At 56.8% G+C, this 24,443-nt stretch overlaps 2 protein-coding genes across 4 annotated transcripts; both read left to right on the top strand.

Moving 5' to 3' along the window:
* Positions 1 to 54: 54 nt before the first annotated feature.
* LOC125918372 (mesoderm induction early response protein 2-like) lies at positions 55 to 5,867 on the top strand (the record flags this gene model as incomplete). Its single annotated transcript, XM_049624371.1, has 7 exons — positions 55 to 167; positions 286 to 404; positions 493 to 587; positions 2,762 to 2,886; positions 2,975 to 3,096; positions 3,970 to 4,399; positions 4,849 to 5,867. Coding segments are annotated over 7 exons (1,026 nt in total), but the record flags the coding sequence as incomplete, so codon positions are not given.
* Positions 5,868 to 12,217: 6,350 nt separating this feature from the next.
* Positions 12,218 to 20,895, top strand: LOC125918374 (phospholipid phosphatase 2). 3 transcript variants are annotated; one of them, XM_049624374.1, is made up of 6 exons: positions 12,218 to 12,297; positions 15,090 to 15,241; positions 15,491 to 15,768; positions 19,603 to 19,660; positions 19,886 to 20,062; positions 20,207 to 20,895. In XM_049624374.1, the coding sequence occupies exons 1-6, from the start codon at positions 12,246 to 12,248 to the stop codon at positions 20,354 to 20,356; spliced, it is 867 nt and encodes a 288-aa protein (XP_049480331.1). In that variant the 5' UTR covers positions 12,218 to 12,245; the 3' UTR covers positions 20,357 to 20,895. The 3 variants fall into 3 exon arrangements, with proteins under 3 accessions (XP_049480331.1, XP_049480330.1, XP_049480329.1); XM_049624373.1 differs by having other exon boundaries at positions 15,455 to 15,768; XM_049624372.1 differs by having other exon boundaries at positions 15,443 to 15,768.
* The last annotated feature ends 3,548 nt before the right edge of the window (positions 20,896 to 24,443 follow it).

The raw sequence follows: 24,443 nt of genomic DNA, 5'->3' as shown, positions 1-24,443 counted from the left end.
CTGACATTCCCCACCCCGGTGGCGGTGTGAGCGCTCCCGGTATCCCCGCCCCAGTGGGGGTGTGAGTGGTCCCGATATCCCCACCCTGGTGGCAGTGTGAATGTCCCTGACATTCCCCACCCCAGTGGTGGTGTGAGTGCTCCCGGTATCCCCATCCCGATGGGGGTGTGAGTGCTCCCGATATCCCCACCCTGTTGGCAGTGTGAACGTCCCTGACATTCCCCATCCCGGTGGCGGTGTGAACGTCCCTGGCTGTTACTCCGGGGTAGGTTGGGTGGGATGAAGCGGGCAGGTTGGAAGAGTGAGCGTGGCTTCCCCCCAGGCACTTTATGAGCTGGTGAAATGCAATTTCAACGCAGAGGAGGCTCTGCGGAGGCTGCGATTCAACGTGAAGGTGATCCGAGGTGAGTGTGCACGCCAGCTCTTCCCGCTCTCTCTCTTGTCACGTCCTGGGCACTGCTGATGCCTTTGTGCCCTCCCTCCTGCTTGCAGATGGGTTCTGTGCTTGGAGCGAGGAGGAGTGCAGGAACTTTGAGCATGGCTTCCGAGTGCACGGGAAGAACTTCCACCTGATCCAGGCCAACAAGGTGAGGGTGTGGCCTGCCCTGCTCCCGCCGGGGCTCCACCAGCTACACCTTGGGGCTGCGAGCGGCTTGGGAGCCCAGGCACGTCGCCTTCACCCCCCAGCGAGCTTGAGACTCACCAGGCCCAGGGCGGGCCCCTCTGAGCCATGGCTGAAGCCCTGTCGCCTGCCTCTGGCTTGCCACACGTCCCTTGATGTCTTGCTCTGGTTCCTCTGCTGACGTTTGCTGGGCCACCTTCCAGTCCCCAAGAGAAGGCTCCAGTTTGGGGAGAGACATTGCCTCGAGGTGGACTCTAGCAGTCTTGTCCGCTCGCGATTCCTCGGTACTGCCCTGCTGTTCCTTGAAGTAGAGCCTGTTGGTTGGTGTGGTGCCCACCCCCAGCCTGGACTCCACCCTCCGCCGCTTGCCTTGCGGTCTGAGGGTCTCTGCTTTCCTCAGAGGACCCACCCACGGCAAACAGTCATGAACAGGGGCACAGCCGAGTGCCAGGTTCCCCTGCCCTCCCCCCCCCAGGCCTGGGTCTCTGCTGGTCCCTGCATATCCCTCGGTGATGCCATCTGCCCGTGGCTTCGTGCGTCACGACTCCCAGATTGACCTCTTGGCAGAGCCTTGGCCCCGCTGGTGTGCAGCCTGGGACATCTACCTGGGCACATGCCTGTGGCTCCGTCTCACCGTGGCTCCCCTACCTCACCCGTCATCCAGTCTGCTGTCCTCTGTCTAGGGCTACTAGTGTGGCTCCTTCCCGCTGCTCATGGGGACGTACGTAGTAGAGAAGGGCCTGGCTGAGGCCAGGCTCGCATTCGGGCCTCGGCGTCTTCTCTCGGGAGGTTGGAGTGAATGAGGTGCCTGCTGGGGGCCAGGGGCCTGTGGAGAGTCAGGGGGCTGATGGTGCTCAGCTGACCATGCCCAGCGCTGTGACAGGCAGTGCTTGATTCTCTTGTCACATCTGTGCCCTGTGGCCTGATGCGGCTCCCTGCTCACTGCGTTTTCACCACAGCCCAGGCCGCTCTCATAAGCACGGCAGTCGGCACGGTGCCGTTGTTTCCTTTGCGTGCCGTCAGCCACGTGCCTGCCCACCCTGGTTCCGGCTGTGGCCTCCTTCTCCGGGCACTTCCAGTTTTTGCTGGATCTGGCCCCAGGAAGATTGCATAGGACTTCATCCCCTGGCAAGATGGGTGTGCGAAGGGGTCTCACTGAGAAGATGAGACCATCTACGTGTGCCCCTGTCCCTGCTGGTTTCCAGACTCATCCTGGGCACCAGTGTCTGGTCCCTCATCTTGGCCAACAGTGGTGTGGACTCTGGTGCCATTACCCTCTGCAGGCACAGCCCTGGGCTTGCCGTGGGCTGGTCCTCCAAAGTGGGAAGATGCCCTGTGTTGTCAAGAGAGGGTTTTTAAACATTTGTTTCTAACGCAAGTATAGTTGGCACGTGATATCCTATTGGTTTTGGGTTGGACAGTTCTGTGCATCAGTCAGCACTCACGCCAGTAACATAGTCACTTTCTGTTGCTCTGTAACCTTGTTACGCTTCGTTGACCATGTTCCCTGGGTTGTACATTTCATTCCTGTGACTTTTCTTCCCCACGAGAGGTTTTGTAAGTGGAGGGTCCAGCTCCCCGCCAGACGTATTTGTGTGCTTCCCTTCCCGGGATACCATACACACAAAGTTATTTTCGCTTTTCCCTGTTGTGGTGTTGAGCTGGGTTCATGAACCCGTGGCGTGTGCCTTAGTGGTGTCTGGTTTGCACTCGTGGGCAGCTCTCCCCTGCTGTTCGTGACCCTTTGCACTTGGTGGGAAAAGCAGGCTTCCGTCCCTGTGTCTGCACCAGCACCTTTGCTCCCCTCTCTGCTGGGCGACAAGGTGGATGCCGCTGCCTTTGGGAGCTAGTGGTCTGGAGTGAGGGAGGTGGGCACTGGATGTGTGGATCTGGGGTGAGTAATGGGGTTCTGGCTCCACACCAGTTAGGTGGTGGGATGGGGCGCCGTCCTGCTTCAGGAGAGGGGATGCCCCCCCGGGGGCGGGTTGGAAGCAGGCGATGGGGGCTGCAGGCAGAGTCTTGCTTTGTCCAGGAGCGACAGGGGCCAGGACCTGTCCCTGCTGTTCTGGAGGCAGAAGGGGCTGGCAGGTGAGGACAGTGGGGTCTGGGGGCCACGGTGACCGCTGGGCTCGCTCGCAGGTACGCACGCGGTCCGTGGGCGAATGTGTGGAGTACTACTACCTGTGGAAGAAGTCCGAGCGCTACGACTACTTCTCGCAGCAGACGAGGCTGGGCCGGAGGAAATACGGCCCGTCCGGAGCCACGTGCGTGCCGGGGGTGGGCATCCCAGGCGGACACCTCCCACCTGAGGCTGTGTCTCCCACAGCCCCTCACCGTATGCTCCCCCCACAGGGATGTAGACCAGGACCTGGACAGCAGTGACCCTGATGGCCGCCCCCACTCCTCACCGCCTCTGCCCCCTACTGCCGACAGCCTGGGCTCTGAGCAGGACCCCCTGGCACGGATGCACACAGGTGAGAATACGGGGTGGGTCCCTGCTCTTGGGGGAGCCCCCTCCTCACTGGTGCCCTGACATGGGCCCCAGGAGCTCTCAGGGCTGGGCTCGGGGAGCCAGCCGGTGCCCATCTACCCCAGTACGTTACCATACGTGGGCAGCCACATGCACGAGTGACCGTGGGGACTTGTTACGTGGAGGGGAACTTTGTGCCCCACGGCCTGAAGTGGGGGCCCCTCTGCAGGCCCCAGGTGCCATGTGGGAGGTCAGATGGGTGTCCAAGCCTCTCTGGCATCCTGGGCTTAGGGCCACACGAGAGCAAGACAGGGTCTGGCTCAGGACTGAGTTTCTGACAGAGGCCACAGAGATAACGGTGGGGACCTTGGTTCTGGGAGCCTGTGGTCCTGTGGGCTTTAGATCGTCCCTCGTTCCTGAATCTGGCAGGTTTCATGGTTTGTCTGAAAGGGGGACCACATCTACCTACCCCCCGGGACTGCTCGTCATGAACCTGTGCACAAAGGTTTCTCAAATTCCATGTTTAGCTGTACTTTGCATCCAGGCGTTTTCCTTTGAACCTGTTTCGTTCTGATCTGGTTTAAAAAATGGGGGTCAGTACTTCCCAGGGCAGGTTGCCCAGGCACACAGTTTCAGTACGACCGGTTTCCTTTGTGTCTGTATGTATTTTCTGTCTTTGCATGAAAACGCCTTTTTGCAGAGGGGTCCACAGGCTTTGCTGGGCCCCGCAAAGATTGGGCAGGAGCCCTGCACAGGTTGTAGGAGGCATAAGTGTGATTTTAACTGAGTGCACCTGAGCCAGGATGGCTCTGGGTCCCAGGAGGGCTGGTGTGGGGTGCCATTGGGGGCCCGGCCTCAGCTGTGTTCTCCCCCGCAGAGCCGCTGAGCGTAGACAGCGCGGCCGGCAGTCTTGGTGAGCCTGGGGAGAGCTCCGACAGCCTCCCGTCCTCGGAGCCAGGGCCTTGTCCGTTTCAGCAGCTGGACACGCCCCCAGCTGTGCCCCTGCCCAGGCGGCCCCCAGCCCTGGCCGAACCAGCCTTCTACCCCCCGGCCACAGCCACTCCGGAGCCCAGCACCAGCCCGAGATTGGCTGTGGACTTGGCCCTGCCGGGGGCCCTCCCCGAGGAGCTGCCCCTCATCTCTAGCCACGTGGATATGAATGGAGAGTCTGAGGAGGCTGTGGCCCCAGCACAGGTGTCCTTGTCGGTCACTGAGTTTGGACTCATCGGCATTGGGGACGTGAATCCCTTCCTGGCCGCCCACCCAGCGTGCCCAGCCCCCGGGCTGCACTCGGAGCCCCTGTCACAGTGAGTGCGGCCCCTGCCCCGGGTCCCCATGCCCAGCTGGAGTGTCCCCCAGCCTTAGGCTGAGCTTTGGAGAGGGGAGGGATGTGCCCCGAGGGCCCGAGGATGGCATGGCCATGTGGAGCAGGCTCTGTTGGTTTCTTTACTTTTATTCTCTACTTTTAATTTGGCTTATTTATTTTTTTGACTAGGTAATACACTCATATGGTTCAAAACCCAAAAAGGTACAAACGGGGCCAGTGCCAGGCTCCTCCCACCCCTGCCCCGGCCACCAGCCCTCCCCAGGCGCCAAGGACAGTGCTGCCTTGGGGAGCCTGTCAGCCAGCACGAGTGAAAACACGGTCTGCTGGGGGCGGCAAGGTCGGGAGCCACGGTTTCAGCCCACGGCGCCGAGGCCGTGCCTTCGGTGGGACTGGACTGACCCTCACCCTCTCTCGGTCTCTCCCCTGCAGCTGTAACGTGATGACGTGTTGAGCTCTGGCCGTGGGCGGCACGTGTGGCCCGGACAGGACGCGGGGCCACCGCGGGGCCTGCCTCTGCCAGTCTTCCCGACCCCTCCCCTCCTCGTGGGTCCCGGGTCACGCCGCCTCTGCTTCAGAACGCGTCAAGGACGGGGGTGAGCGGTGGCTGGGACGCTGCCCTGCCCTCCTCACACACAGACTGGCGCTCTCAGTGCCCAGCACCACTGTTTGTGCTGTCCAGGCCGCTGCCCCCACCGCAGGACCCGCCAGGCAGCTGGATGCAGAGGGCCCGGCCCCGTCTAGCCAGCAGAGGAAGGTGTCCCTGCCCCATCGGGGAGGTGGGAGATGGGGCGGGATGCTGCCCCACCAGCAGCCTCCGCCCGGGGCACCCTCGGCCCTCCGCTTGGCTCTGTCTCCCTGCACCTGGCAGGGCCTCAGGCTGCCCCAGCTCGGGGGTCGTGGGCAGCTGCTACTCGGTGCCAAACCCCTTGGGGCACAGAGCCATATACCTCGATGTCGGCCCCGCCCACCCTCGACCTCCACCCTGCTCTCCTCGTCAGGAAAAGCCGCACTTTACCCCACACCTGCCTACCCCCTCTCTCCAGCCAGGAGTAGCCTCGGGGGTGGGGTCGAGGGGACAGGTGACCCCCCGCCCCCCCCCACCCCCTTGGTACCAAGGCACCGAGGGGGCTGGCTCCAGTCCGTTCCCCTGACCCCGTGGGTCATATTTCTGTTGAAGCTCCCCAGCAAGATGGTTTGGGGGCCCGGTCCTTCTCTTTCCCAGCTTTCCTCATTTTATTTATGTTTCTGTTTACAAATTGGAGTGGGGTCCTCCATGGGGCCAGGGCAGTGCTCCCCAACCCCCGGGTGTCACCAGGAGAGGGTTTTGGCTCGAGCCCGTCTGCAGAGTTGGCCTCGACCTTCCCTCACCCCACCAAGGACCACACTGTGAAGTGATAACTGCCTTGAATCCCTTGCTGTTTTATTTATTAAACTTGATTTGAAGCCCATGGGTGCCTTGTGCTGTTGGGAGGAGGTGCTGGGGACCGTGGGTCGTTTGGTGGGCCCTGTGCTGGCAGCAGTCAGGCTGTGGGGGGCTGGTCCACCATGAGGGCCAAGGCCACAGAAAAGCCCCGGGTCCCCGGGGAAGAGGTCCAGGGTGAGAGCTGGAGGGTAGTGGGAGAGGCTGGGCAGGTCAGGGATGGCTGGCTTCATTCTGGGTCTGGAGTCCCTGGGGGAGTAAGCAGGGGCTTAAGACCACTTTCCATAGTTGCCTGTGGTGACTGCAGAGGGGAGGGGGCTGGAGGCAGAGTCAGGTGGGGCGCCTTACTGGGAGGGGGGGCGGGAGACAGCGGGGGGGGGGGCAGCCTGGCTGGGACGGGGGTGGAGTCCAAGAGAGGATGAATCAGGTACCAGGTATGTTGGGAGGGTCGGGGGAGTCAGGGTCTCGGCATCTGGGGTTTATTCCTGCAGGGTTGGTTGTCCAGTGTTGGAAGCCAGGGCACAGGGGCCAGGGCACTAGAGGGACTTTAGAATGATTTTGATTGAGGGGTTTTCGTGTAGTTACATTTTCCTGAGTGCTTTAGAGGAGTTGCTCTGCTGTCTTCTGGTTGGCTCTGTTTACAACAAGAAATCTGCTTATCTTAGTTTTTTTATCCAGCTTTTAAGATTTTTATCTTTTTATTTATTTATTTTTTGCTTCCTGGTATTCAATAACATGCCTTTTGTTTCTTTGTTTCTCCTTTCTGGAGAAGTTAGAGGTTAGAAGTATCTTTAAAAAAAAAAAAAAAATTTTTTTTTTTAATGTTTGTTTATTTTTGAGAGAGAGACAGTGAGAGCCAGGGAGGGGCAGAGGGAGAGAGAGAGGGAGACACAGAATCCGAAGCAGGCTCCAGGCTCCGAGCTGTCAGCACAGAGCCTGGCACAGAGCCCAAACCCACGAACCGTGAGATCGTGACCTGAGCTGGAGTCGGACACCCAACCAACTGAGCCGCCCAGGCCCTGGGGTGTCTTATTAATGTCACTCACCTGTTTGTTCTTTTGGTCATTCCTGTATGGTCAGCGCTAAATTATATTTTGGGTAAAGAAATGAGTAAGATGTTTCTTATCTCGGGGCGCTTCTGTCTACACAAGGGAAGAGACCTGCAGATACACCTGTAATTGCAGCCTTCTGACACGGCTCTCTAATCCTGGTGCAGTGGATCCTAAAATGTTTGGCTTTTCTGGGGAGATTAGTGAAGGCTTCACAGATAAGTGTGTGATTGTACTGAAACCTAAAACTGGACTTTCATGCTGGTTCTGAGCAGCTTGATTAGGGTGTCCCTTGGTGTGTGTGTGCAGTGTGGCCTTCCCGGCTTCCTTCCCTCTGTGCATTGAAGGCGCCTCCAAGTCTGTGGTTTGATGGCTCGTTTCTGTTAGTGCTGAGTAGTATTCCAGCCTCTGCGTGGACCACGTCTGGCATCCCCTCCTGCTGAAGGCTGTCTTGGTCGCATCCAGTTTGGGCACTTCTGGATGCAGCTGCTGCAAAATCTGTGTGCACGTTTGTTTTCAAGCACACGTTTTCAACTCGTTTGGGTAAATCAAATGGCAAGAGCGTGTCCAGTTTTGTGAGAAATCCCCAGCTGTGCCACACCGTCCCCAGCCCTCGGCGTCTGCATTCCAGGCTTTGGAGACGGGTGTCGTGGGAGCTCGTTGTTCTGCGTGGCCTTTGAAGGTGGGTGTCTGTCCCTGTGCTCGCTCCTCACTGGACTCTGGGTTTCCGGGCGGGCTCCTTGTCTGTCACTGTGAGGCGCTGCGCTCAGTGTCTGTGGGTGGCAGCTTTGCTGGCCTGACCAGGCCCTGATTTCTCCGTGTTTGAAGTACTTGCTGTTTTATTTTTGCTGGATACAGGATTCTGGGTTGATTTATTTTCTTTCAGCATTTTAAATATGTTCCATTTACCCCTGGTTTCTGTTGCTTCAGATGAAAATCTCCAGTGTTTCCCCAGGTAGAGCCCGTCTCTTTCCTCTGACGGTGATTTTTGTTTTGTATGTGGCGCCCCCGGTCTGATTGGGGTGCACGGAGGTGTGGCGTTTAGGCGGAGCTGCTTGGGCACGCTGGTTAGTGCCTTTCCTAAGTTTGGGGACGTCTTGGCCATTGTCTCTCCTGACATCTCTGCTGCCCCCGAGTGTCCGGCCACACACGAGACCGCTGGGTGCTCCCTGCCCGCAGGCCTCCGCACGTGTCTCCTTCCCTCCTGCGGACCTCCAGCTGCTACGCGCACTGCGTGTGGCCCGTCCCCCAGCGTTCTCTCGCTCACACCTCGTATGTTTTGGTTCCGGTACATGTACTTGGGTTTTTCCATTTCTCTACTGAAATTCCCCGTTTTCTACCTTCTCCTGTCGAAACTTTAACTTTTCTATGATAGTCACCTGGGATCTCTGCTGTTTCAGCCTCTGGGTCGTTTCTGGATGCACTTTCCTCTGGGTTGGGGGTCCCCCTTTCTCCAGCCCTGCCTGTTGTTTGTAAATGAGTCATATTCCTAGTGTTGATCTGGACACACAGAGGCCCCTGCCAGGCTTCCCTGTGACCGTGGCACTGCTCAGCATGCCCTGTTTGCGGTGGCAGCTGTCCTCCTCCTGCCTTCCTCAGCTTTGAGACGGTAGCACCTCTCAGGGCTGGAAGTTGTGCTCTTGGGACAGTCTAGCGGTGTGAGCAGCGCTCAGGCCGGGCATCGCCGGTGCGGTGTTCTGCTTCCTGTACGCTCACCCTTAGGTGGGCTTTCCTCCCTGGTGCCTGCGATGGCACCAGAAGCTGCAGGGAACCGGGCCTTCTGTCTGTGCTCCCTCCCCCAGTAGCTCCAGCAGAAGCCCTTGAACAGTATGTCCTCTAGTGTCTTGTAACTGAACTAGTGGCTGGCCAGGCCTGTGTCAGCTGCTCACCCGCGGAGGCAGAAGCAGCCTCCCAGGCAGGGTCTGGCGGTCGGTCTGGGTGGAGGGGTGACAGCAGCAGGGGAGCACGTGGGGGCGGGAGCGGCAGCTCAGTCCGGAGGGGTGCTAAGGCTGAAGGGCCCTGCAGTGGGAGTCACCCTGATAACCCCAGGCTGTGGGCCCTCAGTCATTCGTTATTGGGTAAGCATTGACTGGGGGCCTGCTGTGTGCCGGCCCCTGCCCCTGGTGCTCAGGGCTGGGGAGGAGAGGATGGTAAACAGACACAGATAGTGCCAGAGCTCAAGGGGCTGCTGGACACGGAGGTGTGTGTGTCTCGGGGGGGGGGGGGGGGGGGGGGTGACTGTGCAGTCAGGGTGGTCTGCCTGAGGTGGCAGCTTAACCTGGGATTCAGAATTCACCGCTGCTAGATTCTAACTCGAAGGGGACTCCAAGTACCTGCCTCCCCATTCCTGTTTGATTAACCCTCCGGGGTGGTTCCTAATGAGTCAGGTGTTCCTGGTGAAGTACTTCGGTGCTACCTCAGGGCTTAGGTGTGCAGACATGCTCGCGGACCGGCCCGTCACAGCTCCCCAGGCGTACAGCTCCGGGAGCCTTAGCAGGGGGTAAGCCCCAGTTCTGGAAGAACTCCCAGTATGGCCTGAGCCTCTGAGAGAAGTATAGAAAGACCTGGGAGCGATGGCGGCACTCAGGTGGCACCCACTGTGTGGGCGGCACCTTTCTGCCCACCCCCCGGGCATCGCGCCCTCAACTTCCATCACCTGGAGCCCATGAGGTTGATGAGAACTGACCGCCTTCTGAGCGCCACTCCTTGGTAGACCATAAGGGACCAAGGGGTTGGTGTGGTCTCTAGGGGACATAGGCAAGTCCCTGGCGCCTGCAGGTGGGGAGAAGCCTTCCAGGGCTGGCTCCCAGCCCAGGTTCTGTCCCCAGAGCAGGCCTCACTAGCCTCGGATTCTCTCCGAGAAGGATGTAAGACGGATTCCAAGTGCAAAGCCTCCTTGAAGTGTGAAGGAACCCAGCTAGCAGACCCCATTCCTAACCTTAATCCTAATCCTTACTGCCCACATTAGCTTTTAATCCTGACCCTATCCAGGTGTTTTAAGGACAGGGTGGGATTGAGGTCAGCGGGGAGGGCCGATGGCTCATCAGAGAACAGGCCATACTTCTTCCTACCCCTGGCCTCTGCCCGCAGGAGCCTCCCCTAGAGACTGCTTGGGTCCCACTCGCAGCCCCTGCCCAGGTCACCCCCAGGACCACGCTCCCATTGGCACGCTCCCCCCAGCGAGTAGTAGGCGCTCAGCAAGAACCCTGCATTTCCTGGACTCTGGTATAGTATTGCCCTTCGTCTACCTTAACTGAACATGTCTGGGCAGTCACCCTGAGGTTAAAGTGAGTTAAATACAGCAATGAGGAGGCTAGCTAGCATTTATGGAACATTTTGCTGGGCATCGCGGATGCTGATCGCATGTAAGTCGTCAGGTAATTTGCACAAAAACCGTGATTCATTAGGCATTGCCTGAATGAGTGAATGAATGAAAGACGGGAGCTGGAGCCCAGGACCTGCGTTACCCTGGGGCGCCCCCCCCCCCCCCCCCCCAAGTGGCAGCAGGAAAAGCCAGTGAGCCAGAGCCTACCTGGGGGGGGCGGCGCGCACCTGCTCGAGGAGCGCTGGATCCAGCCGAGCCTGAAACAGGACCCTTGGGACAGCCCCACCCTGGCCCAGACACTGGAAAATCCCTCTGGGCAAGTAAATATGATCTACCCGCCCCCCCCCGCCACCGGAAGAAGTCTAGGGGCGAGGGAGGAAGCTGGATTTTTTTTTTTTTTTTTTTTTTTTTTTAGGATGTGCCCATCACTCCCGCCCCCAACAGCGAATGCGGTTGGAAAGAGGGGAAGCCATACTGGGGACGTGCCTATCACACTATCTTTCCGGCACACCACAGACGGAAAATCCGGGTCCAGAAGTTTCCATGCTAGCCTTTGCCAGGTCCTGGGAGTGGGCTGAGTTATTTTGAGTGAGTGTGTGGGGGAGTGTCTCTGCCGGCCCCTCAGAAGAGGGAAGTTGTCCCAGGGCGCAGAGGAGCTGGCGCTCAGACACCCGCCCCCAACCCTAATAGCAAAGGAGCTCCAGGTCTGCTGCACACTGCCCCTCTTCCCCAAGGTCCCCGGCTCCCTCCTGGGTCCCCCGCACCCTGTAAGTGCTTGTGCCTGGTCACCCTCCCAGGGAGCAGGATCAGTGGGACTGAGTTGAAGCCCCAGCCGCCTTTGGATCAGGGGCTCCCTGTCTTTCTTTGGGTCTGGCTCCCTTCATCTCTAAAAAGGGTTGAGACTCCCTCGCTAATGCTCTGTCTCTCGAAAATGAATAAATGTTAAAAATTTTTTTTAAAGAGTTGGGAAACATCCTGTTTTAGGGTTGTTGGAGGGGCTTGGAGGGTGAATGTGTTTGAGAAGTCAAGGGAGCAGACCCTGGGGCCAGGCCCCCTGGGTTCGACTCTCCCCCACCTCCCCCTTTACACTGTGTGACCCTGAGTGACAGAACCTCGTGTTTATGTCATGTTTCCTGCCAGGTCAAAGCAGGGCTCTCACCAAGGCTTCTCAGATGGTTTCAGCCCAAAGGATCTAGTGATGGCCCCTTGGGCCTCAGTTTCCCTATCTTAGATGCTCTTGACTCCTGGGCGCCTCCCACCTCAGGGCTCCCTGGGACCTAGTGGGGGCACGGGGCACAGAACCTAACCAGCTTGTGAGCGAGTTCCTACGTCTACCTCCTGCCACCTCCGTTTCCTCCTCTGTAAAGTGGGGACAGCGCCAACAGCCTCCACGGTGGGTGTTGAGGGGCCTGACCTTCTGAAACGCCACGCATCACCGGAATGCCAGGGCTTCCAGCATTAGGAGGAGAGAAAAAAACCCCGCGATTAAGCCATGACACCCCATCGGTTTTCATACTTTTTAGGCACTTCCTGACTCAGACGTACTAAGATGTGCGCAGCGCGAGCACCGCCCCCCCAGTGAAACCGAGGCTCAGAGAGGGGCCTGGCCCCTCGCCCGCTCCCTCCCTCGCTGGTTCGCTGGTTCCTTCCTTCCTTCTTGCCACCCGCCCCTTCCCCGACTCAGTCGGCCCGGTCTGAGGGTGACTCTGGGCCTTGGTCCCTCAGCCTCCCGGCCAGGGCGCGGACGACCCCTCCCCGCGCTCCAGACCCGGGCTGGGGTCTCCCGCCCCCACGCGCAGGAACTCTCCAGCCGGCCCCTCCCTGCCCGCCGCAGCCGGACTCTGCCCCCGCCCCGCCCCGCCCTCCCGCCGCTCCCCTGCCCTCCGCTGCCCTCCCCTGCACGCCCCGCCCCGCCCCGCCCCTGCTGGGCCCAGCTCGGCGCCCATGTGACCCCGCTGCCAGGTCGGGGCGCGACGGGACGCGCTGGGACCGGCGTCGGGGGGGCGCGGGCGCGGCCCGGGGCGGGGGCGGCATGGAGCGGAGGTGGGTCTTCGTGCTACTCGACGTGCTGTGCGTGCTGGTCGGTAAGAGCCGCGGGGCCCCGCGCGTGGCGGGGCGGACCCCTTCCCCGGCGGTGCGCGCCCAGGCGCCCCGAGGGCTGGTTTGTAGCGGGGGTGGGGTGGGGGCCGCAGGCGGGGAGCTCTGGGGTGACCTCGGCGCCCACATCGGCCTGCGTGCCCCCCCCACCCCCTCGGCCGTCCCGGGTCGCGGAGGGTTTGCGGCCCCCGGCCGGGGCGGTGACTCACGCGGGCGGCGGTCCAGGTTCTGGGCGGCCAGGGGCGCGGCCGGGGGCGGGGCACCGCCGGGAGGACCTCCACCCCCACTCCCGGGATCGGCGTTCCCAACGGGCACACTCAGCCGCTCGGTGGGATTCGAACCCCCTTCCCAGGCGGGGTGGGGGTGGGGGGTGCACAGGTGGAGAGAAAGGCTGGGCCCCGGGCTACGGGTGGACCCGTCGCCTCCGGCGGCTCAGACCAAACCTGTCGGGCGGGTTTGCGGGCCAGGCTGGGGGAGGGGGTGGGCCGAGGCCGCCCCCCTCCCCGCCCCTCCCCCAGGGTCCCGGGAACAAAGGCTGAGTGTTTGCTCCGGGGCGGTGCGGACAATGGCCCCGGAATTCTACCCCCCGGCGCGGGGAGGGGCCCCCTCGGGCCTAAGTCGCACCCCCCACCCCCTCCTTGTGGGGTTCCTGCACCTCCGCCGGGACGGAGGTCGCTGAAGGGCGGAGGGGTAATGCCCTGAAGGATCGCGCGCCAGCCCCAACCGTAACCCTAACCCTAAGCTCTTTGGAGTGGGCCAGGTGGTAACGGGAAGAGGTCCACAGGGGGGACTAGCCATCTGCTAGCCCTAGCCATCATTTATTGAGCACCTGTTATTTACATTTAAACATCTGTGTGGCACTTATGTATCCCAGACGCTAAGTGACATGCAAATAATTAAGTCTTTTCCACGGAACAGTCTAAGGGAGGTGCTGTTTCAGCCCGGAGAGGTTCAGGCACCTGTTGCAGGCAGTGTTGCTTCTTTGTGCCAGGCGCTCGAGGCCCAGGCAGACCCCGCTACCATTCTTGAAGCTTCACGATATAAGAAGTTGAGTTTCATTGGGTGACAAGGACCCTGATGAAAAAATGGGGGGCGGGGATGATGTAAAGGCAGGGAGGTTCTGGAAGTGTCTGCCATGAGGGTGTGAACCAGAGTTTCCCAGGCAGGGAAAGGCCCCCAGTTCAGTGCTTTGAGCTCTGCTTCCTGAATCCACAGCTCTGGTTCCAGCTGAGGGTGATGAGCCTCCAGTGGAAGGGGCTGGGGCTGGGGCTGGGGGACAGGAGGCGGAGGCTAACTCTGCGCCGAGGCCCCTTGCGCCAGCCCCTGCCGTGGTTGGGTTGCGGGGATGGGGCTTGACTTGCTGGCTCAGCACGTTCTAGGCCCCGCCCCCCCCCCCCCCCCCAACTTTGGGGGTCTCCTGCCTGGCTTCTCTGCCTCTGCCCTTGCCCTACCTCACAGCAGCCTGAGGGAACCCGTTGAACACATGCTCTGCTCCTTTGCTCCAAGCACTCTGGTGTCTCCCACCTCACTCACCGCAAGATTCCCGTTCTTACAATACCCTCCAGTCCCAGTGTTCCAGCCGTCCAGGCAGGGTCCTTTGCTGTTCTCTGGGACTGCCTTTCCCTCTGCCTGGAGCTCTTCCCCAGATCTGCCCTGAACTTCCTCGGCTCCCTTGATCCACCTTCTTTTCTGTGTGGCCTCCCCGATTCCAGTCACGTTGACCCATGATTCTTTATCCCTAACACTCGGCTCCGTGGGCAGACCTCTGTGTTTCCCCTGACTCAGCACTAAATTCGGTGTCTTAGGAGGAGGAGTTGGCCCTGCCTCCTGCGGTATTCATGCCAAAGAAGAGTCACACCCTTTTACACTTGTCACCTGTCCTGCTGGGGGGCAAAGGGCACCCTGCCTTCGTTTGTCACCCTTGGCTCAGCGGGGTCCTGGGACCCCAGTACTACAGCAATGCCTTTCATTATTCTGCCAGAACTTGTGGCTCCTGAATATGTCTTTGGACTGAGGCGTCGAGGCCCTTGGCCGGCTCAGGGTTAAAGGCAGGAATGTAGGTGTCTCAGCTCTGCCCCTTTCTGTGGTGCGTTCCTGGTCTCTCTGGCTTGCCTTACAGTGAAGGGCAGGGAGGGCCTCTCTTCTTTTAAAAGATGCTTATTAAAACACCTGCCTAGGCCAAGCCCTGGGCAGGCTCTGGGGACAGCCTTGAACATGGTGGGCCCCCCTCAGGTGTCCGTCAAGCCCCTTGGGCGGTGCTGAAAATCAAGTATCACACTATGTTGCAGAAGTGCATACAGGCCCAGAGACGTGGAGAACAGGAATTCTGTGAAAGGGGCGCCAGCGTGGGCAGTCAGGAAGGGTGGACAGAGCTCAGGGAAGGTAGCTTGGTTGCATGGGAAGGTAGCTCAGGGACGGAGCTCGGTTGCATGCTTATGGAGTTTGCTCAGGGAGGAGAAAGGAGGCTGGATGGGAGTGAGTGAGGGGGGAGGTGGGGTGGGGGCTGTACGGTGGGCCCGGGGAGGATTTTGGTGTTTATCTGAGGATGATGGGGAACCATGAGGGGGTTTTAATGAGGGAGCAGACTCCCATTCGCCATGGGGAAAGCTCCTTCTCGCCGTCAGGTTGACGCGGAGGTGAGGAAACCGGGGAGGGAAGGCCGAGGCAGGTGGCCAAGTGCCCGACAAAGGCTGGCATTTGTGGCCCCCGGGCTTGGCTGGTGGGACCACACAGCATGGGGAGAACCGTGTGGCCACTGGCTTCTCTCCCCTGCCCCCAGCCTCTCTGCCTTTTGCCATCCTGACGCTTGTGAACGCACCATATAAGCGAGGGTTCTACTGTGGAGATGACTCCATCCGGTACCCCTACCGTCCAGACACCATCACCCACGGGCTCATGGCTGGGGTCACCATCACAGCCACCATCATCCTTGTAAGGCAGGAGAGGTTGGAGGGTGGTAGGCTGGGTGCTGGGGGTGGGGCCAAGTTTTGCCCTGAATGGTAGGTGGGGAAGAGGGCCCCCCCTTTGGAGTTCCCAGAATCCCAGCAGACTCGGGGAGGCCAGGCACCCTGAAGCCCTTTCTGTGGGGAGTCCGAGGCCCAGCGAGCCAGGGCTTGGTGGAGACCCTCACAGTTGCCTCCCCAGCCCAGCCGTGAGTGCCCTCAGCGGCTCCCTGTGCAGGTCTCTGCCGGGGAGGCCTACCTGGTGTACACAGACCGCCTCTATTCCCGCTCCGACTTCAACAACTACGTGGCGGCCGTCTACAAGGTGTTGGGGACGTTCCTGTTTGGGGCTGCGGTGAGTCAGTCGCTCACCGACCTGGCCAAGTACATGATCGGCCGTCTGCGGCCCAACTTCCTGGCGGTGTGTGACCCTGACTGGAGCCGCGTCAACTGCTCCGTGTACGTGCAGGTGGAGAAGGTGTGCAGGGGAAGCCCCGCCAACGTCACCGAGTCCAGGTGGGTGCTGGACCAGCCGCCTTCACTCGGGGCGATGCTGGGGACCCTGAGCCACGGCTGTTCCCACCCCTGGGGGAGGAGTCGGGGCTAGAGCAGGACCCCCAGGAGCTGGATGTGGAAGGGTGAGCTTCCTGGAGGGTAGGCCGGGTGGGGTGAGGCCGGGTGGGGCCCGTGGGCCTGGGTTGGGGAGGTGTGGGGATGTGAGGTGGGGCCGGGATGCGGGGTCCTGAGCAGAACAGCCCCCCAAACCTCAGGCCCCACTGTCCGGCTTCTGCTCTGTGCTCTCACATTCTCTGATAAACTTATCAATTAATTGCCATCTATTTTCCTGTTTAAAATTTTGAAATAAAATTCACATCACTAAAAATCACGAATTATACTATTTTAATATGTACAATTCATTGATTCTTAGTACATTCACAGTGTCGTGTAGCCATCCCCACTCTCTTATTCCAGAATCTTTTTATCATCCCAAGAAAGAAGCTCCGTGTCTGTTAGTTATGAGGCCCCCGGCACTGCCTCCTCCCTGAGCCCCTGGCACCCACGAACCCCCTTCCTGTGGGTGGGTGTGCCTCTTCTGACGCTTCACGCACGTGGGGTCACACACCGTGCAGCCTTTTGTCTGGCCTCTCCAGTGTCTGTGCTCACATGTGAGGTGTGTGCGTTTCTGCCTCACTTCTTTCGGTGTTCTTGTTCTGTGCGTGTGTCTTTGTGATTGTGATGTGTTCTTGATACGTGTGCCTTGATCACTGTGTAACGTCCTTTGTCTCTGCGAATGGTTTTTTTCTTTTCTTTTCATCGTCTGTTTTGTCCCATAGCAGCATGGCCACTCTGGCTGTCTTTTGGTTGCTGTCTGAATGGAATGCTTTTCCCACTTTTGTACTTTCAGCCTGTTTGTGCGTTTGAAGGTATACAGCATATGCAAAGTTACGTTACTTTGTAAGTTTGTTTTGCAACCTCTGCCTTTTAATTGGAGAGGTTAATACATTTATATTTAATGTAATCCCCCATAAGAAAGAGCTTCTGGTGTTTTGTTATTTGTTTTCTACATATTCTTTTATCCTGGCTTTAAAATTTCTTCATTACTGCCTTTTACGTTAGTTACTGACTGTGCAGAAAGTTTGTGGCTATATAGCTCTACCCCCCCTTATGAGATTATTTTCACAAATTATATTTTATACATTGTGTGTTCATCAACTCAGATTTATAATTACTGTTATACTCAGGTTTTTGAAAAATGAGGTATAATTGACATAATTAATATGATGTGATGTTTGTTTTAGGTGTGCAACATGGTTCAACATTTGTATTTACCTTGAAATGATCACCACAATAAATCTAGCTAACACCCATCTGTATGTGTAGTTAAAAAATTATTTTTTAAAATTTTTATTTGTTTATTCAAAAAAAATTTTTTTTTAACGTTTACTGATTTTTTTGAGACAGAGAGAAACAGAGCATGAACAAGAGAGGGTCAGAGAGAGAGGGAGACGCGGAATCTGAAACAGGCTTCAGGCTCTGAGCTGTCAGCACAGAGCCCGATGTGCTCGAACCCATGAACCGTGATATCATGACCTGAGCCGAAGTCGGACGCTTAACCGACTGAGCCACCCAGGCGCCCCAATTTATTTATTTTTGAGAGAAAGAGAGAGAGAGCACACAAGTGGCGGGAGGGGTAGAGACCGAGGGAGACACAGACTGAAGCAGGTTCCAGTCTCTGAGCTGTCAGCACGGAGCCCAGCGCTGGGCTTGAACTCACACACTGCGAGATCATGACCTGAACCAAAGTCAGATGCTTAACCAAGTGAGCCACGCAGGCGCCCCATAAAATTGTTAGAAAACAATCAGGAATTATGAGCTCAAGTACATGAATACTGATGGTTGTATTGTGTAACTACCTTGACTCGTGTATCTCAGATCTTTGTGTGAGCCTGAGCTAACTGTCTAGCACCCTTCATTTCTCCTGGAAAGACTCCCTTTTGGAATTTCTTATAGGGTGGGTGTTTGAGTAATGAATTCTCTCAGTTTTTCTTTGTCTGGGAATGTCTGAATTTCTCCTTCATTTTTAGGGGGTGATTTTGCCAGACCTAGAATTCTTGGTTATTTTGAAAGTATCACCCCACTGCCTCTGGCTTCCATGGCTTCTGACAAGAAACCGGCTGCTAATCGTACTGAGGACCCTCGTACCACAGGAGTCTCTTCTCTTGCGGTGTGCACGGTTCTTGCTGACTGTCCTTGGCAGTTTGATTACGCGTGTCTCTGAGCTTCTCCCATTCGAGTTCTCAAGCTTCTTAGATGTGTACGTTCGTGTCTTTGATCCGGCTTGGGCAGTGTTCAGCCATGTGTCTTCAAATACTCTTTCTGCCCCTGTCTGTCTCCTCCCCTCTTTGGGCTCCCCCGTGTGTGTGGGCATCCCTGGTGCCTACCTCTTTTTCTCCCTTCTTACTCTGTGTCCCTCCAGTTGAATCGTCTCCGTTGACCTGTGTCCGTGCTCACGGTTCTTTCTGCCCATTCAGACCTGCTAGCGATTTTTCATTTCAGATACTACTTACTGTTTTCAGCTCCAGAATTTCTGTTTGGTTCCTTTGGATAACTTCTGTCTCTTTGTTGGTATTCTCTGTTTAGTGAGACATTGTTTCCCTCTTTGAACAGATTTTAAATGGCCAGAGAAAAGTCTTTGTCCAGTAAGTCTAGCACCTGGGCATCCTGGGGACAGCTTCTATTAACAGGTTTCTTTTCACCCTGTGTATGTATGCTTTGTGACTATTTGGTTGAGAGCTGGGCATCTTTAATGTTGTCATGTAGCAACTCTGGAAATATCCTGTGCTCTCCCACCCGGCGATTATTGTTGCTGTTTGTTGCAGTTGTCGGTCGGTTGGTTAGCGACCTTTTGAACTAATTTTGTAAATTCTGTATTCTTTGTCACGTGTGGCCCTGAAGTTCTTTCTGTTAGCTGCCCGATCAGCTAGTACTTGGACAGAGATTTCCTTAAACATCTGGCACTGGGAGAAAGACCTCTCTCTGAGTTTGCCGATGGGCTGTGTGTGCTGTGTCGGGGCCTGCCTTCCGAGCTCAGCCAGGCTTCCTGTTTGCGCAGCACCTGAAGGTCAGCCAGAGGTGAGAGCCAAGGGCTCCTTTCCTGAGCTTCCTGGTGGGTCCCTGTGCCTCAGCTGCCATGCATTGCCCTGGGCAGCAGTGACAGACATTTGCTGTAAAGGCTTCAGAGCAATTCCCCAGGTAGCTGAGTCGGCCACAGGAGAGTGGGGTAGCTCTGCACATCCACCAGATGGGTCCAGACAATCACAAATCCGTGCAAAGAGGTCTGTTTTGCTAGTCCTGGTGCTGGCCACTGCCAGTGTGATTCTGTTCGTACGAGTGTTTCCATTATGTTTATGGAGGGCTGGACCTTTGGAGTTCCTTAATCTGCCATTCTCTTGTCCACTGATGTCCTTTTTGCCAAACCTTGAGCTTAATTCCTGCATCAAGAACCACAGATGGGAAATAATCCCCAAACTGTGGTGTTATCTGTTTGTCTGCTCTACACAGTTGTCCGCCCTGGTTCTGAGTTTGTGGCCTACGGTATCCTTGTCAAAGACTGTGAGCCCCAGTTGGAGACTTTGTTTTGTGTGGTCAGGGAAATGAAAAGGGGCCACGTTTCCCCATAAAACCCTCCCTCTGCTGGGTCCCAGACTGTGGGGTACACAGGGGGCTGGGGGCCAGGGGGCCGGGGACTTCGAAGGCAGAGATGTCAGTGAGCTTCTCGGTCTCTGAGCCTGGGCCCCGGGCTCTGTTCCCCGTGCGGCCCCTCCTGACACCTGTGCTCTCCTTTCTTAGACTGTCTTTCTATTCTGGACACTCCTCCTTTGGGATGTACTGCATGATGTTCTTGGCGGTGAGTCTGTTTCCCAGGATTGGCTTGTGGGACTGGGCCTCAGTTTCTCCTTCTGCAAAAGGGGGAAGGGGAGGTAGTGATGGGTCGAGGTGACTGGTTTGTTCTTCGAAACTGGAGGCTCCCGGCCTGCTGGCTTTGTGTTCCTGGCCTCCACTCCCGTCTGCGCCCTGGGCGTGGGGTGAGCCCAGCGGGCTCCTGGGCTGATGGCTGCCCTCCGGCCCCCAGCTCTACGTGCAGGCACGGCTTTGCTGGAGGTGGGCGCGGCTTCTGCGGCCCACAGTGCAGTTTTTCCTGGTGGCCTTTGCTCTCTACGTCGGCTACACCCGCGTGTCTGACCACAAGCACCACTGGAGTGATGTCCTTGTTGGCCTCCTGCAGGGGGCACTGGTGGCCGGCCTCACGGTGAGCTCCTGGGTCAGGAGACCCACCCTGGGTGGGGGGATCCTCTTTCCCTCCCCACTCCACTCTTCCCCCTCAGAGCCCATCCCTCACCCCCCACGACCTTCCCGTTCCCCTGCCCCCATCAGCCCTTGTCTTGTCTCCTAGGTTCGCTATGTCTCGGATTTCTTTAAGTCCCGGCCCCCACAGCGCTGCCTGGAGGAGGAGGAGCTGGGACGGAAGCCCAGCCTGTCACTGACTCTGACCCTGGGTGAAGCTGACCGCAACCACTATGGGTACCCGGTCTCCTCCTCTTGAGGTGGGGTCCTTCTGTGCATCTGCGTGTTCATGGTCCTGGCAGGGACCTCTGCTAGCCTGGTGGTGAGGGCTCCAGGTGCCCTGTGCTGGCCGCTGGTGGGCGTTCTACTAACTCTGCCTGCTGTGCACTGGACCAGGGGTCTGGGGGTGCACAGGGCAGCCCCAGCGTTTAAAAGAGGGACTTTGTCCTCTTTTCTCCCTTTTGGTGGATTAGAGGGGGACCAAGAGACCCAGCTAGATGCTGTTTTTGTAAAGTGTAATGTATATGTGGAGTTTGAGTAAAATAGAGTGTTTGCTCGACAACTGATGATAGCCTCTGTTCCTTATGGCCATTCTGAGCACTGTTCGTACAGCAGAGGGGGAGACACTTCCTTGCTTGGGGCTCAGCTGAGCTCAGGAGTCAAAGTGGCTGGTGGCAATGTTGCCCTTTGGAGATGAGGGGAGAGTGGTACACTCTTTTCCTGGCCTCACCCTGTGTATCTCTTCATCTGGCTGTCGATTCATACTTATCACACCCTTTAATAAACTGGTAAACCTAAGTGTTCCCTGATTTCTGTGAGCCACTCAAGCAAATAGAGACCCTAAGGAGGAGGTCATTGGGACCTTCCGGTCTAGTCAGTGGGTTAGAAGCACAGGTAACAGCCTGGGGCTTGTGACTGGCATCTGAAGTGGGGGGTGGGACCGAGTCCTTAACCTGTAGAACCTGATGCTGTCTTGAGGTAGACAGTGTCAGAATTGAGTTCTTGGATACCCCTGTGGTGTCCAAGAATTGCTTTGTGGTGGTTTTTTTTTTTTTTTTTGAGGAGGGGCACTTCCTGGATGTTGAAATTGGGTCCAGAAACTGAAAGAATTGTCTATGAATCCATTTAGTCAAGAAGACAAATGAAAGTAACAGCCAGGCCTTTACTGGCTTCCTCTGGTCCTATCAGCAAGGGGAAAGCTGGAGAATGTACCAGCTGCCCGGTGCACTTTCCCCATGGCACGGTGCTTGGGTCAGGGGTCGGGTGCAGCAACACGAGGCTCCTGCAGGTGTCTGGGCCCAGGCGGAGGGCTAGGATTGGGGAAACCCCAAGTGCCGAGTCAGTGGAGAAAGGCTCTCCCCTCACAATAGGGAGGCCTCTACTGAAAGCGCCCCTCCCCCATCCTGCTCCCCCAATAGAGGTCCTCAAATGGAAACTCCTGGGAAGAAATTCACATATGGCTAAGGTATAGTCAGAGGGGCCGGAATCTGCAGAGCTGTCCCCCAAGCCTCCTATGGTGGAGCCTGAAAGGTCACACATGGGGCATGGGCCTGGCACTGGGCTCCTTATCCCCCTTTCTGCTTGGTGATCCCCTCCAACTGACTGGGACCCTGCCCTTAAATCTTCCCATCTCGGAAGTCCCCACCTTTAACCGACATACCTGGGTTTCCTGGGGCTCCGAGTCCACATCCTGCATTCCTGGAGGGCTCGCAAAGCTGCAGCTCCCTTGTCCTGACTCTTCCCCTGTGGTCACTCACCTGGGGCTTCAGAACCAGCTCCTACTCACTCCGGGAATGGCGACTCCCCACCATTCACCAAAGTGAAATAGACGTAAAATAGATGGAGACTAACCATGAGAAGTACATGCTTTTTTTTTTTTAATTTTTTTTTTCAACGTTTTTTTATTTATTTTTGGGACAGAGGGAGACAGAGCATGAACGGGGGAGGGGCAGAGAGAGAGGGAGACACAGAATCGGAAACAGGCTCCAGGCTCCGAGCCATCAGTCCAGAGCCTGACGCGGGGCTCGAACTCACGGACCGCGAGATCGTGACCTGGCTGAAGTCGGACGCTTAACCGACTGCGCCACCCAGGCGCCCCAAGAAGTACATGCTTTTAAAAAGGAGATATGATCAAAATCTTAGTGTAGGGAAGGCTTTTGCAATTGGGGAAAACAGAAAATGAAGTTGAGGTAAACCTGGGGCCTAGGACAGAGCAGTGGCTCAAGAAGGGGCACGCACCGCGAGTGGTGGATCCTGCATGCGTCCAAGAGGCTGGTGCCTTCAAATGATGCAGAGCATCCAGAGCTCACCTTTTCAATGACATTGTAAGCAGTGAGTTTGACTGTTTTTTTTTTTTTTAATTTTTTTTTTTTTGACAGAGAGGGAGGGGGGGAGGGAGAGAGAGGGGGGGAGAGAGAATGAGCGTGGGAGGGGCAGAGAGAGAGGGAGACACAGAATCCGAAGCAAGCTCCAGGCTCCCAGCTGTCAGCACAGAGCCCGATGCGGGGCTTGAACTCACAGACCGTGAGATCATGACCTGAGCCAAAGTCGGACGCTCAATGGACTGAGCCACCCAGGTGACCCGTGAGTTTGACTTTTGTACTGAACAAGTGCAGGGGCGCTGGGGGGCTCAGTTAAGCGTCTGACTTTGGTTCAGATCATGGTCTCAGGGTTCGTGGGTTGGAGCCTTGCGTTAGGCTCTGTGCTGACAGTTTGGAGCCTGGAGCCTGCTTCAGATTCTGTGTCTCCCTCTCTCTCTGCCCCTGCCCCCCCCCCCCCTCTTTCTTTCTCTCAAAAATGAGAAGAAACATTAAAAAAAATTAAATATTTGCAAAATGGGTGACTTACTGTTAACTGTTAATGTTTTATTTGCCCATAGAAGCTGTCTTTATGCCACACCCCTCTTGGGGTGTTCTGGCCAGGCCTCAGGGGGATAATGTAGCACCTGGGGGCACAGATGCAGCCTTGAAGCCCCGGATGGAGACCATCTCTCTGGCCTCCGTGACCTTGTCCTTGGTGCTATGGGAGACAGGCAGGAGGGGGGCCTGGATGCCACAGAACGCCAGCGTGCTGGATGTCATGAACTTGCTGGAGGCGTCAGGAAAGCCACCATGAAACTGCCCCGGGGCGCGGGAGCTGAGGCATCACAGGACACAGTAGAGGGCAGTGATGGAGCCCCGGGCCCAGAGCCGAGGCATCCCAGCACACAGCAGAGGGCAGTGACGGAGCCCTTGCTGCACAGGAGGAGGACATACCCAGGCTCGGACTGTGTCTGTGTCAGGGAACGGGGCGAGGTTCCCAGCCGGAGCCCACAGGGAGCTGGGGCTCAGGGAGCCGCCCTCTCTTCCCTGGTGCAGTGACCCTGAAGACCAAGGCCACAGTGATGGTTTGGGCCGTAACAGTGCAAACAGCCACGATAGAAACCACTCCAAATGCGGTTTGCTGGAGCACGAGGGTGGCTGTGTCGGGACGGCCGATGAACTGTGAGGTGGGGGAGTTGAGCAGGACGTAGCCGAGGGCCCTGTTGCTGGCTTTGAGTGGGAGAGTGCCTCGGTGCTTCCTGAAGACCCCAGGACCACAGCCGTGAAAATAGAGTGCTATATTGCCCAGACCTGTGTCCAGAGTCCTCAAAAGGCATAAAAGTCACAGTCTGCTTACTGTTTGAGTAACCACCACCCGGACACTTGGCATGCTGGTATGCATCAATGAGAAAGCAGAGATACAGTTTCTTGGGCCCAGTGGTTCTTACAGGTTAGGAAAATTAGGACATATTGGTGCTCCAGGCAGAGACACAGGCAAGCTCTCACACACATAATTGTAGGGTTATCCTTATAGTTTCATGGAAAAACAGTAGTTTCTCTTTTCTTTTTACAAAGGGGATTTTTCTGTTGATTCTTTGAAACTCCTAAATTCTTAGCCATGAAAGTATCATTTCTCATGGCCTGTTCTCAATGCTCGATATTTCCCCCACTTTCTGATGTTAATTGTCTTTTGAAAAACCCCTCCTAACTGACTAGTAGAAGATATGCAGGAATTTTTTTAAAAAGTTTTTTGTGTGCAAATGCTAGTGTGGTTTTGTAGGAGATCATGTCTCCTTTGGTATAGGTGCATACTGAATTAATTAGGAGTGAAATCTTGTGATGTCTATAACCTACAATCTTTCACAATAGAAGATGTCAAGCAAACATGGCAAATTTATAAAATTGCAGTCTGTGTTTGTGTGTAGGTATTCATTATGTCACTCTCTGTAGTATATTTGGAGAATTTTCATATTCAAAAAAGGAAAATTCTGCTCAAGTGAATTTTCCTAAGTCAACAGTATCCATTCATTTCCCAAATGAGTCCCT

This window comes from Panthera uncia, unplaced genomic scaffold (genome assembly GCF_023721935.1).
Source record: "Panthera uncia isolate 11264 unplaced genomic scaffold, Puncia_PCG_1.0 HiC_scaffold_719, whole genome shotgun sequence".
Lineage (NCBI taxonomy): Eukaryota > Metazoa > Chordata > Mammalia > Carnivora > Felidae > Panthera > Panthera uncia.
The sequence above is the reverse complement of the archived record's forward strand: the minus strand, read 5'-3'. Positions and strand labels throughout refer to the sequence as shown.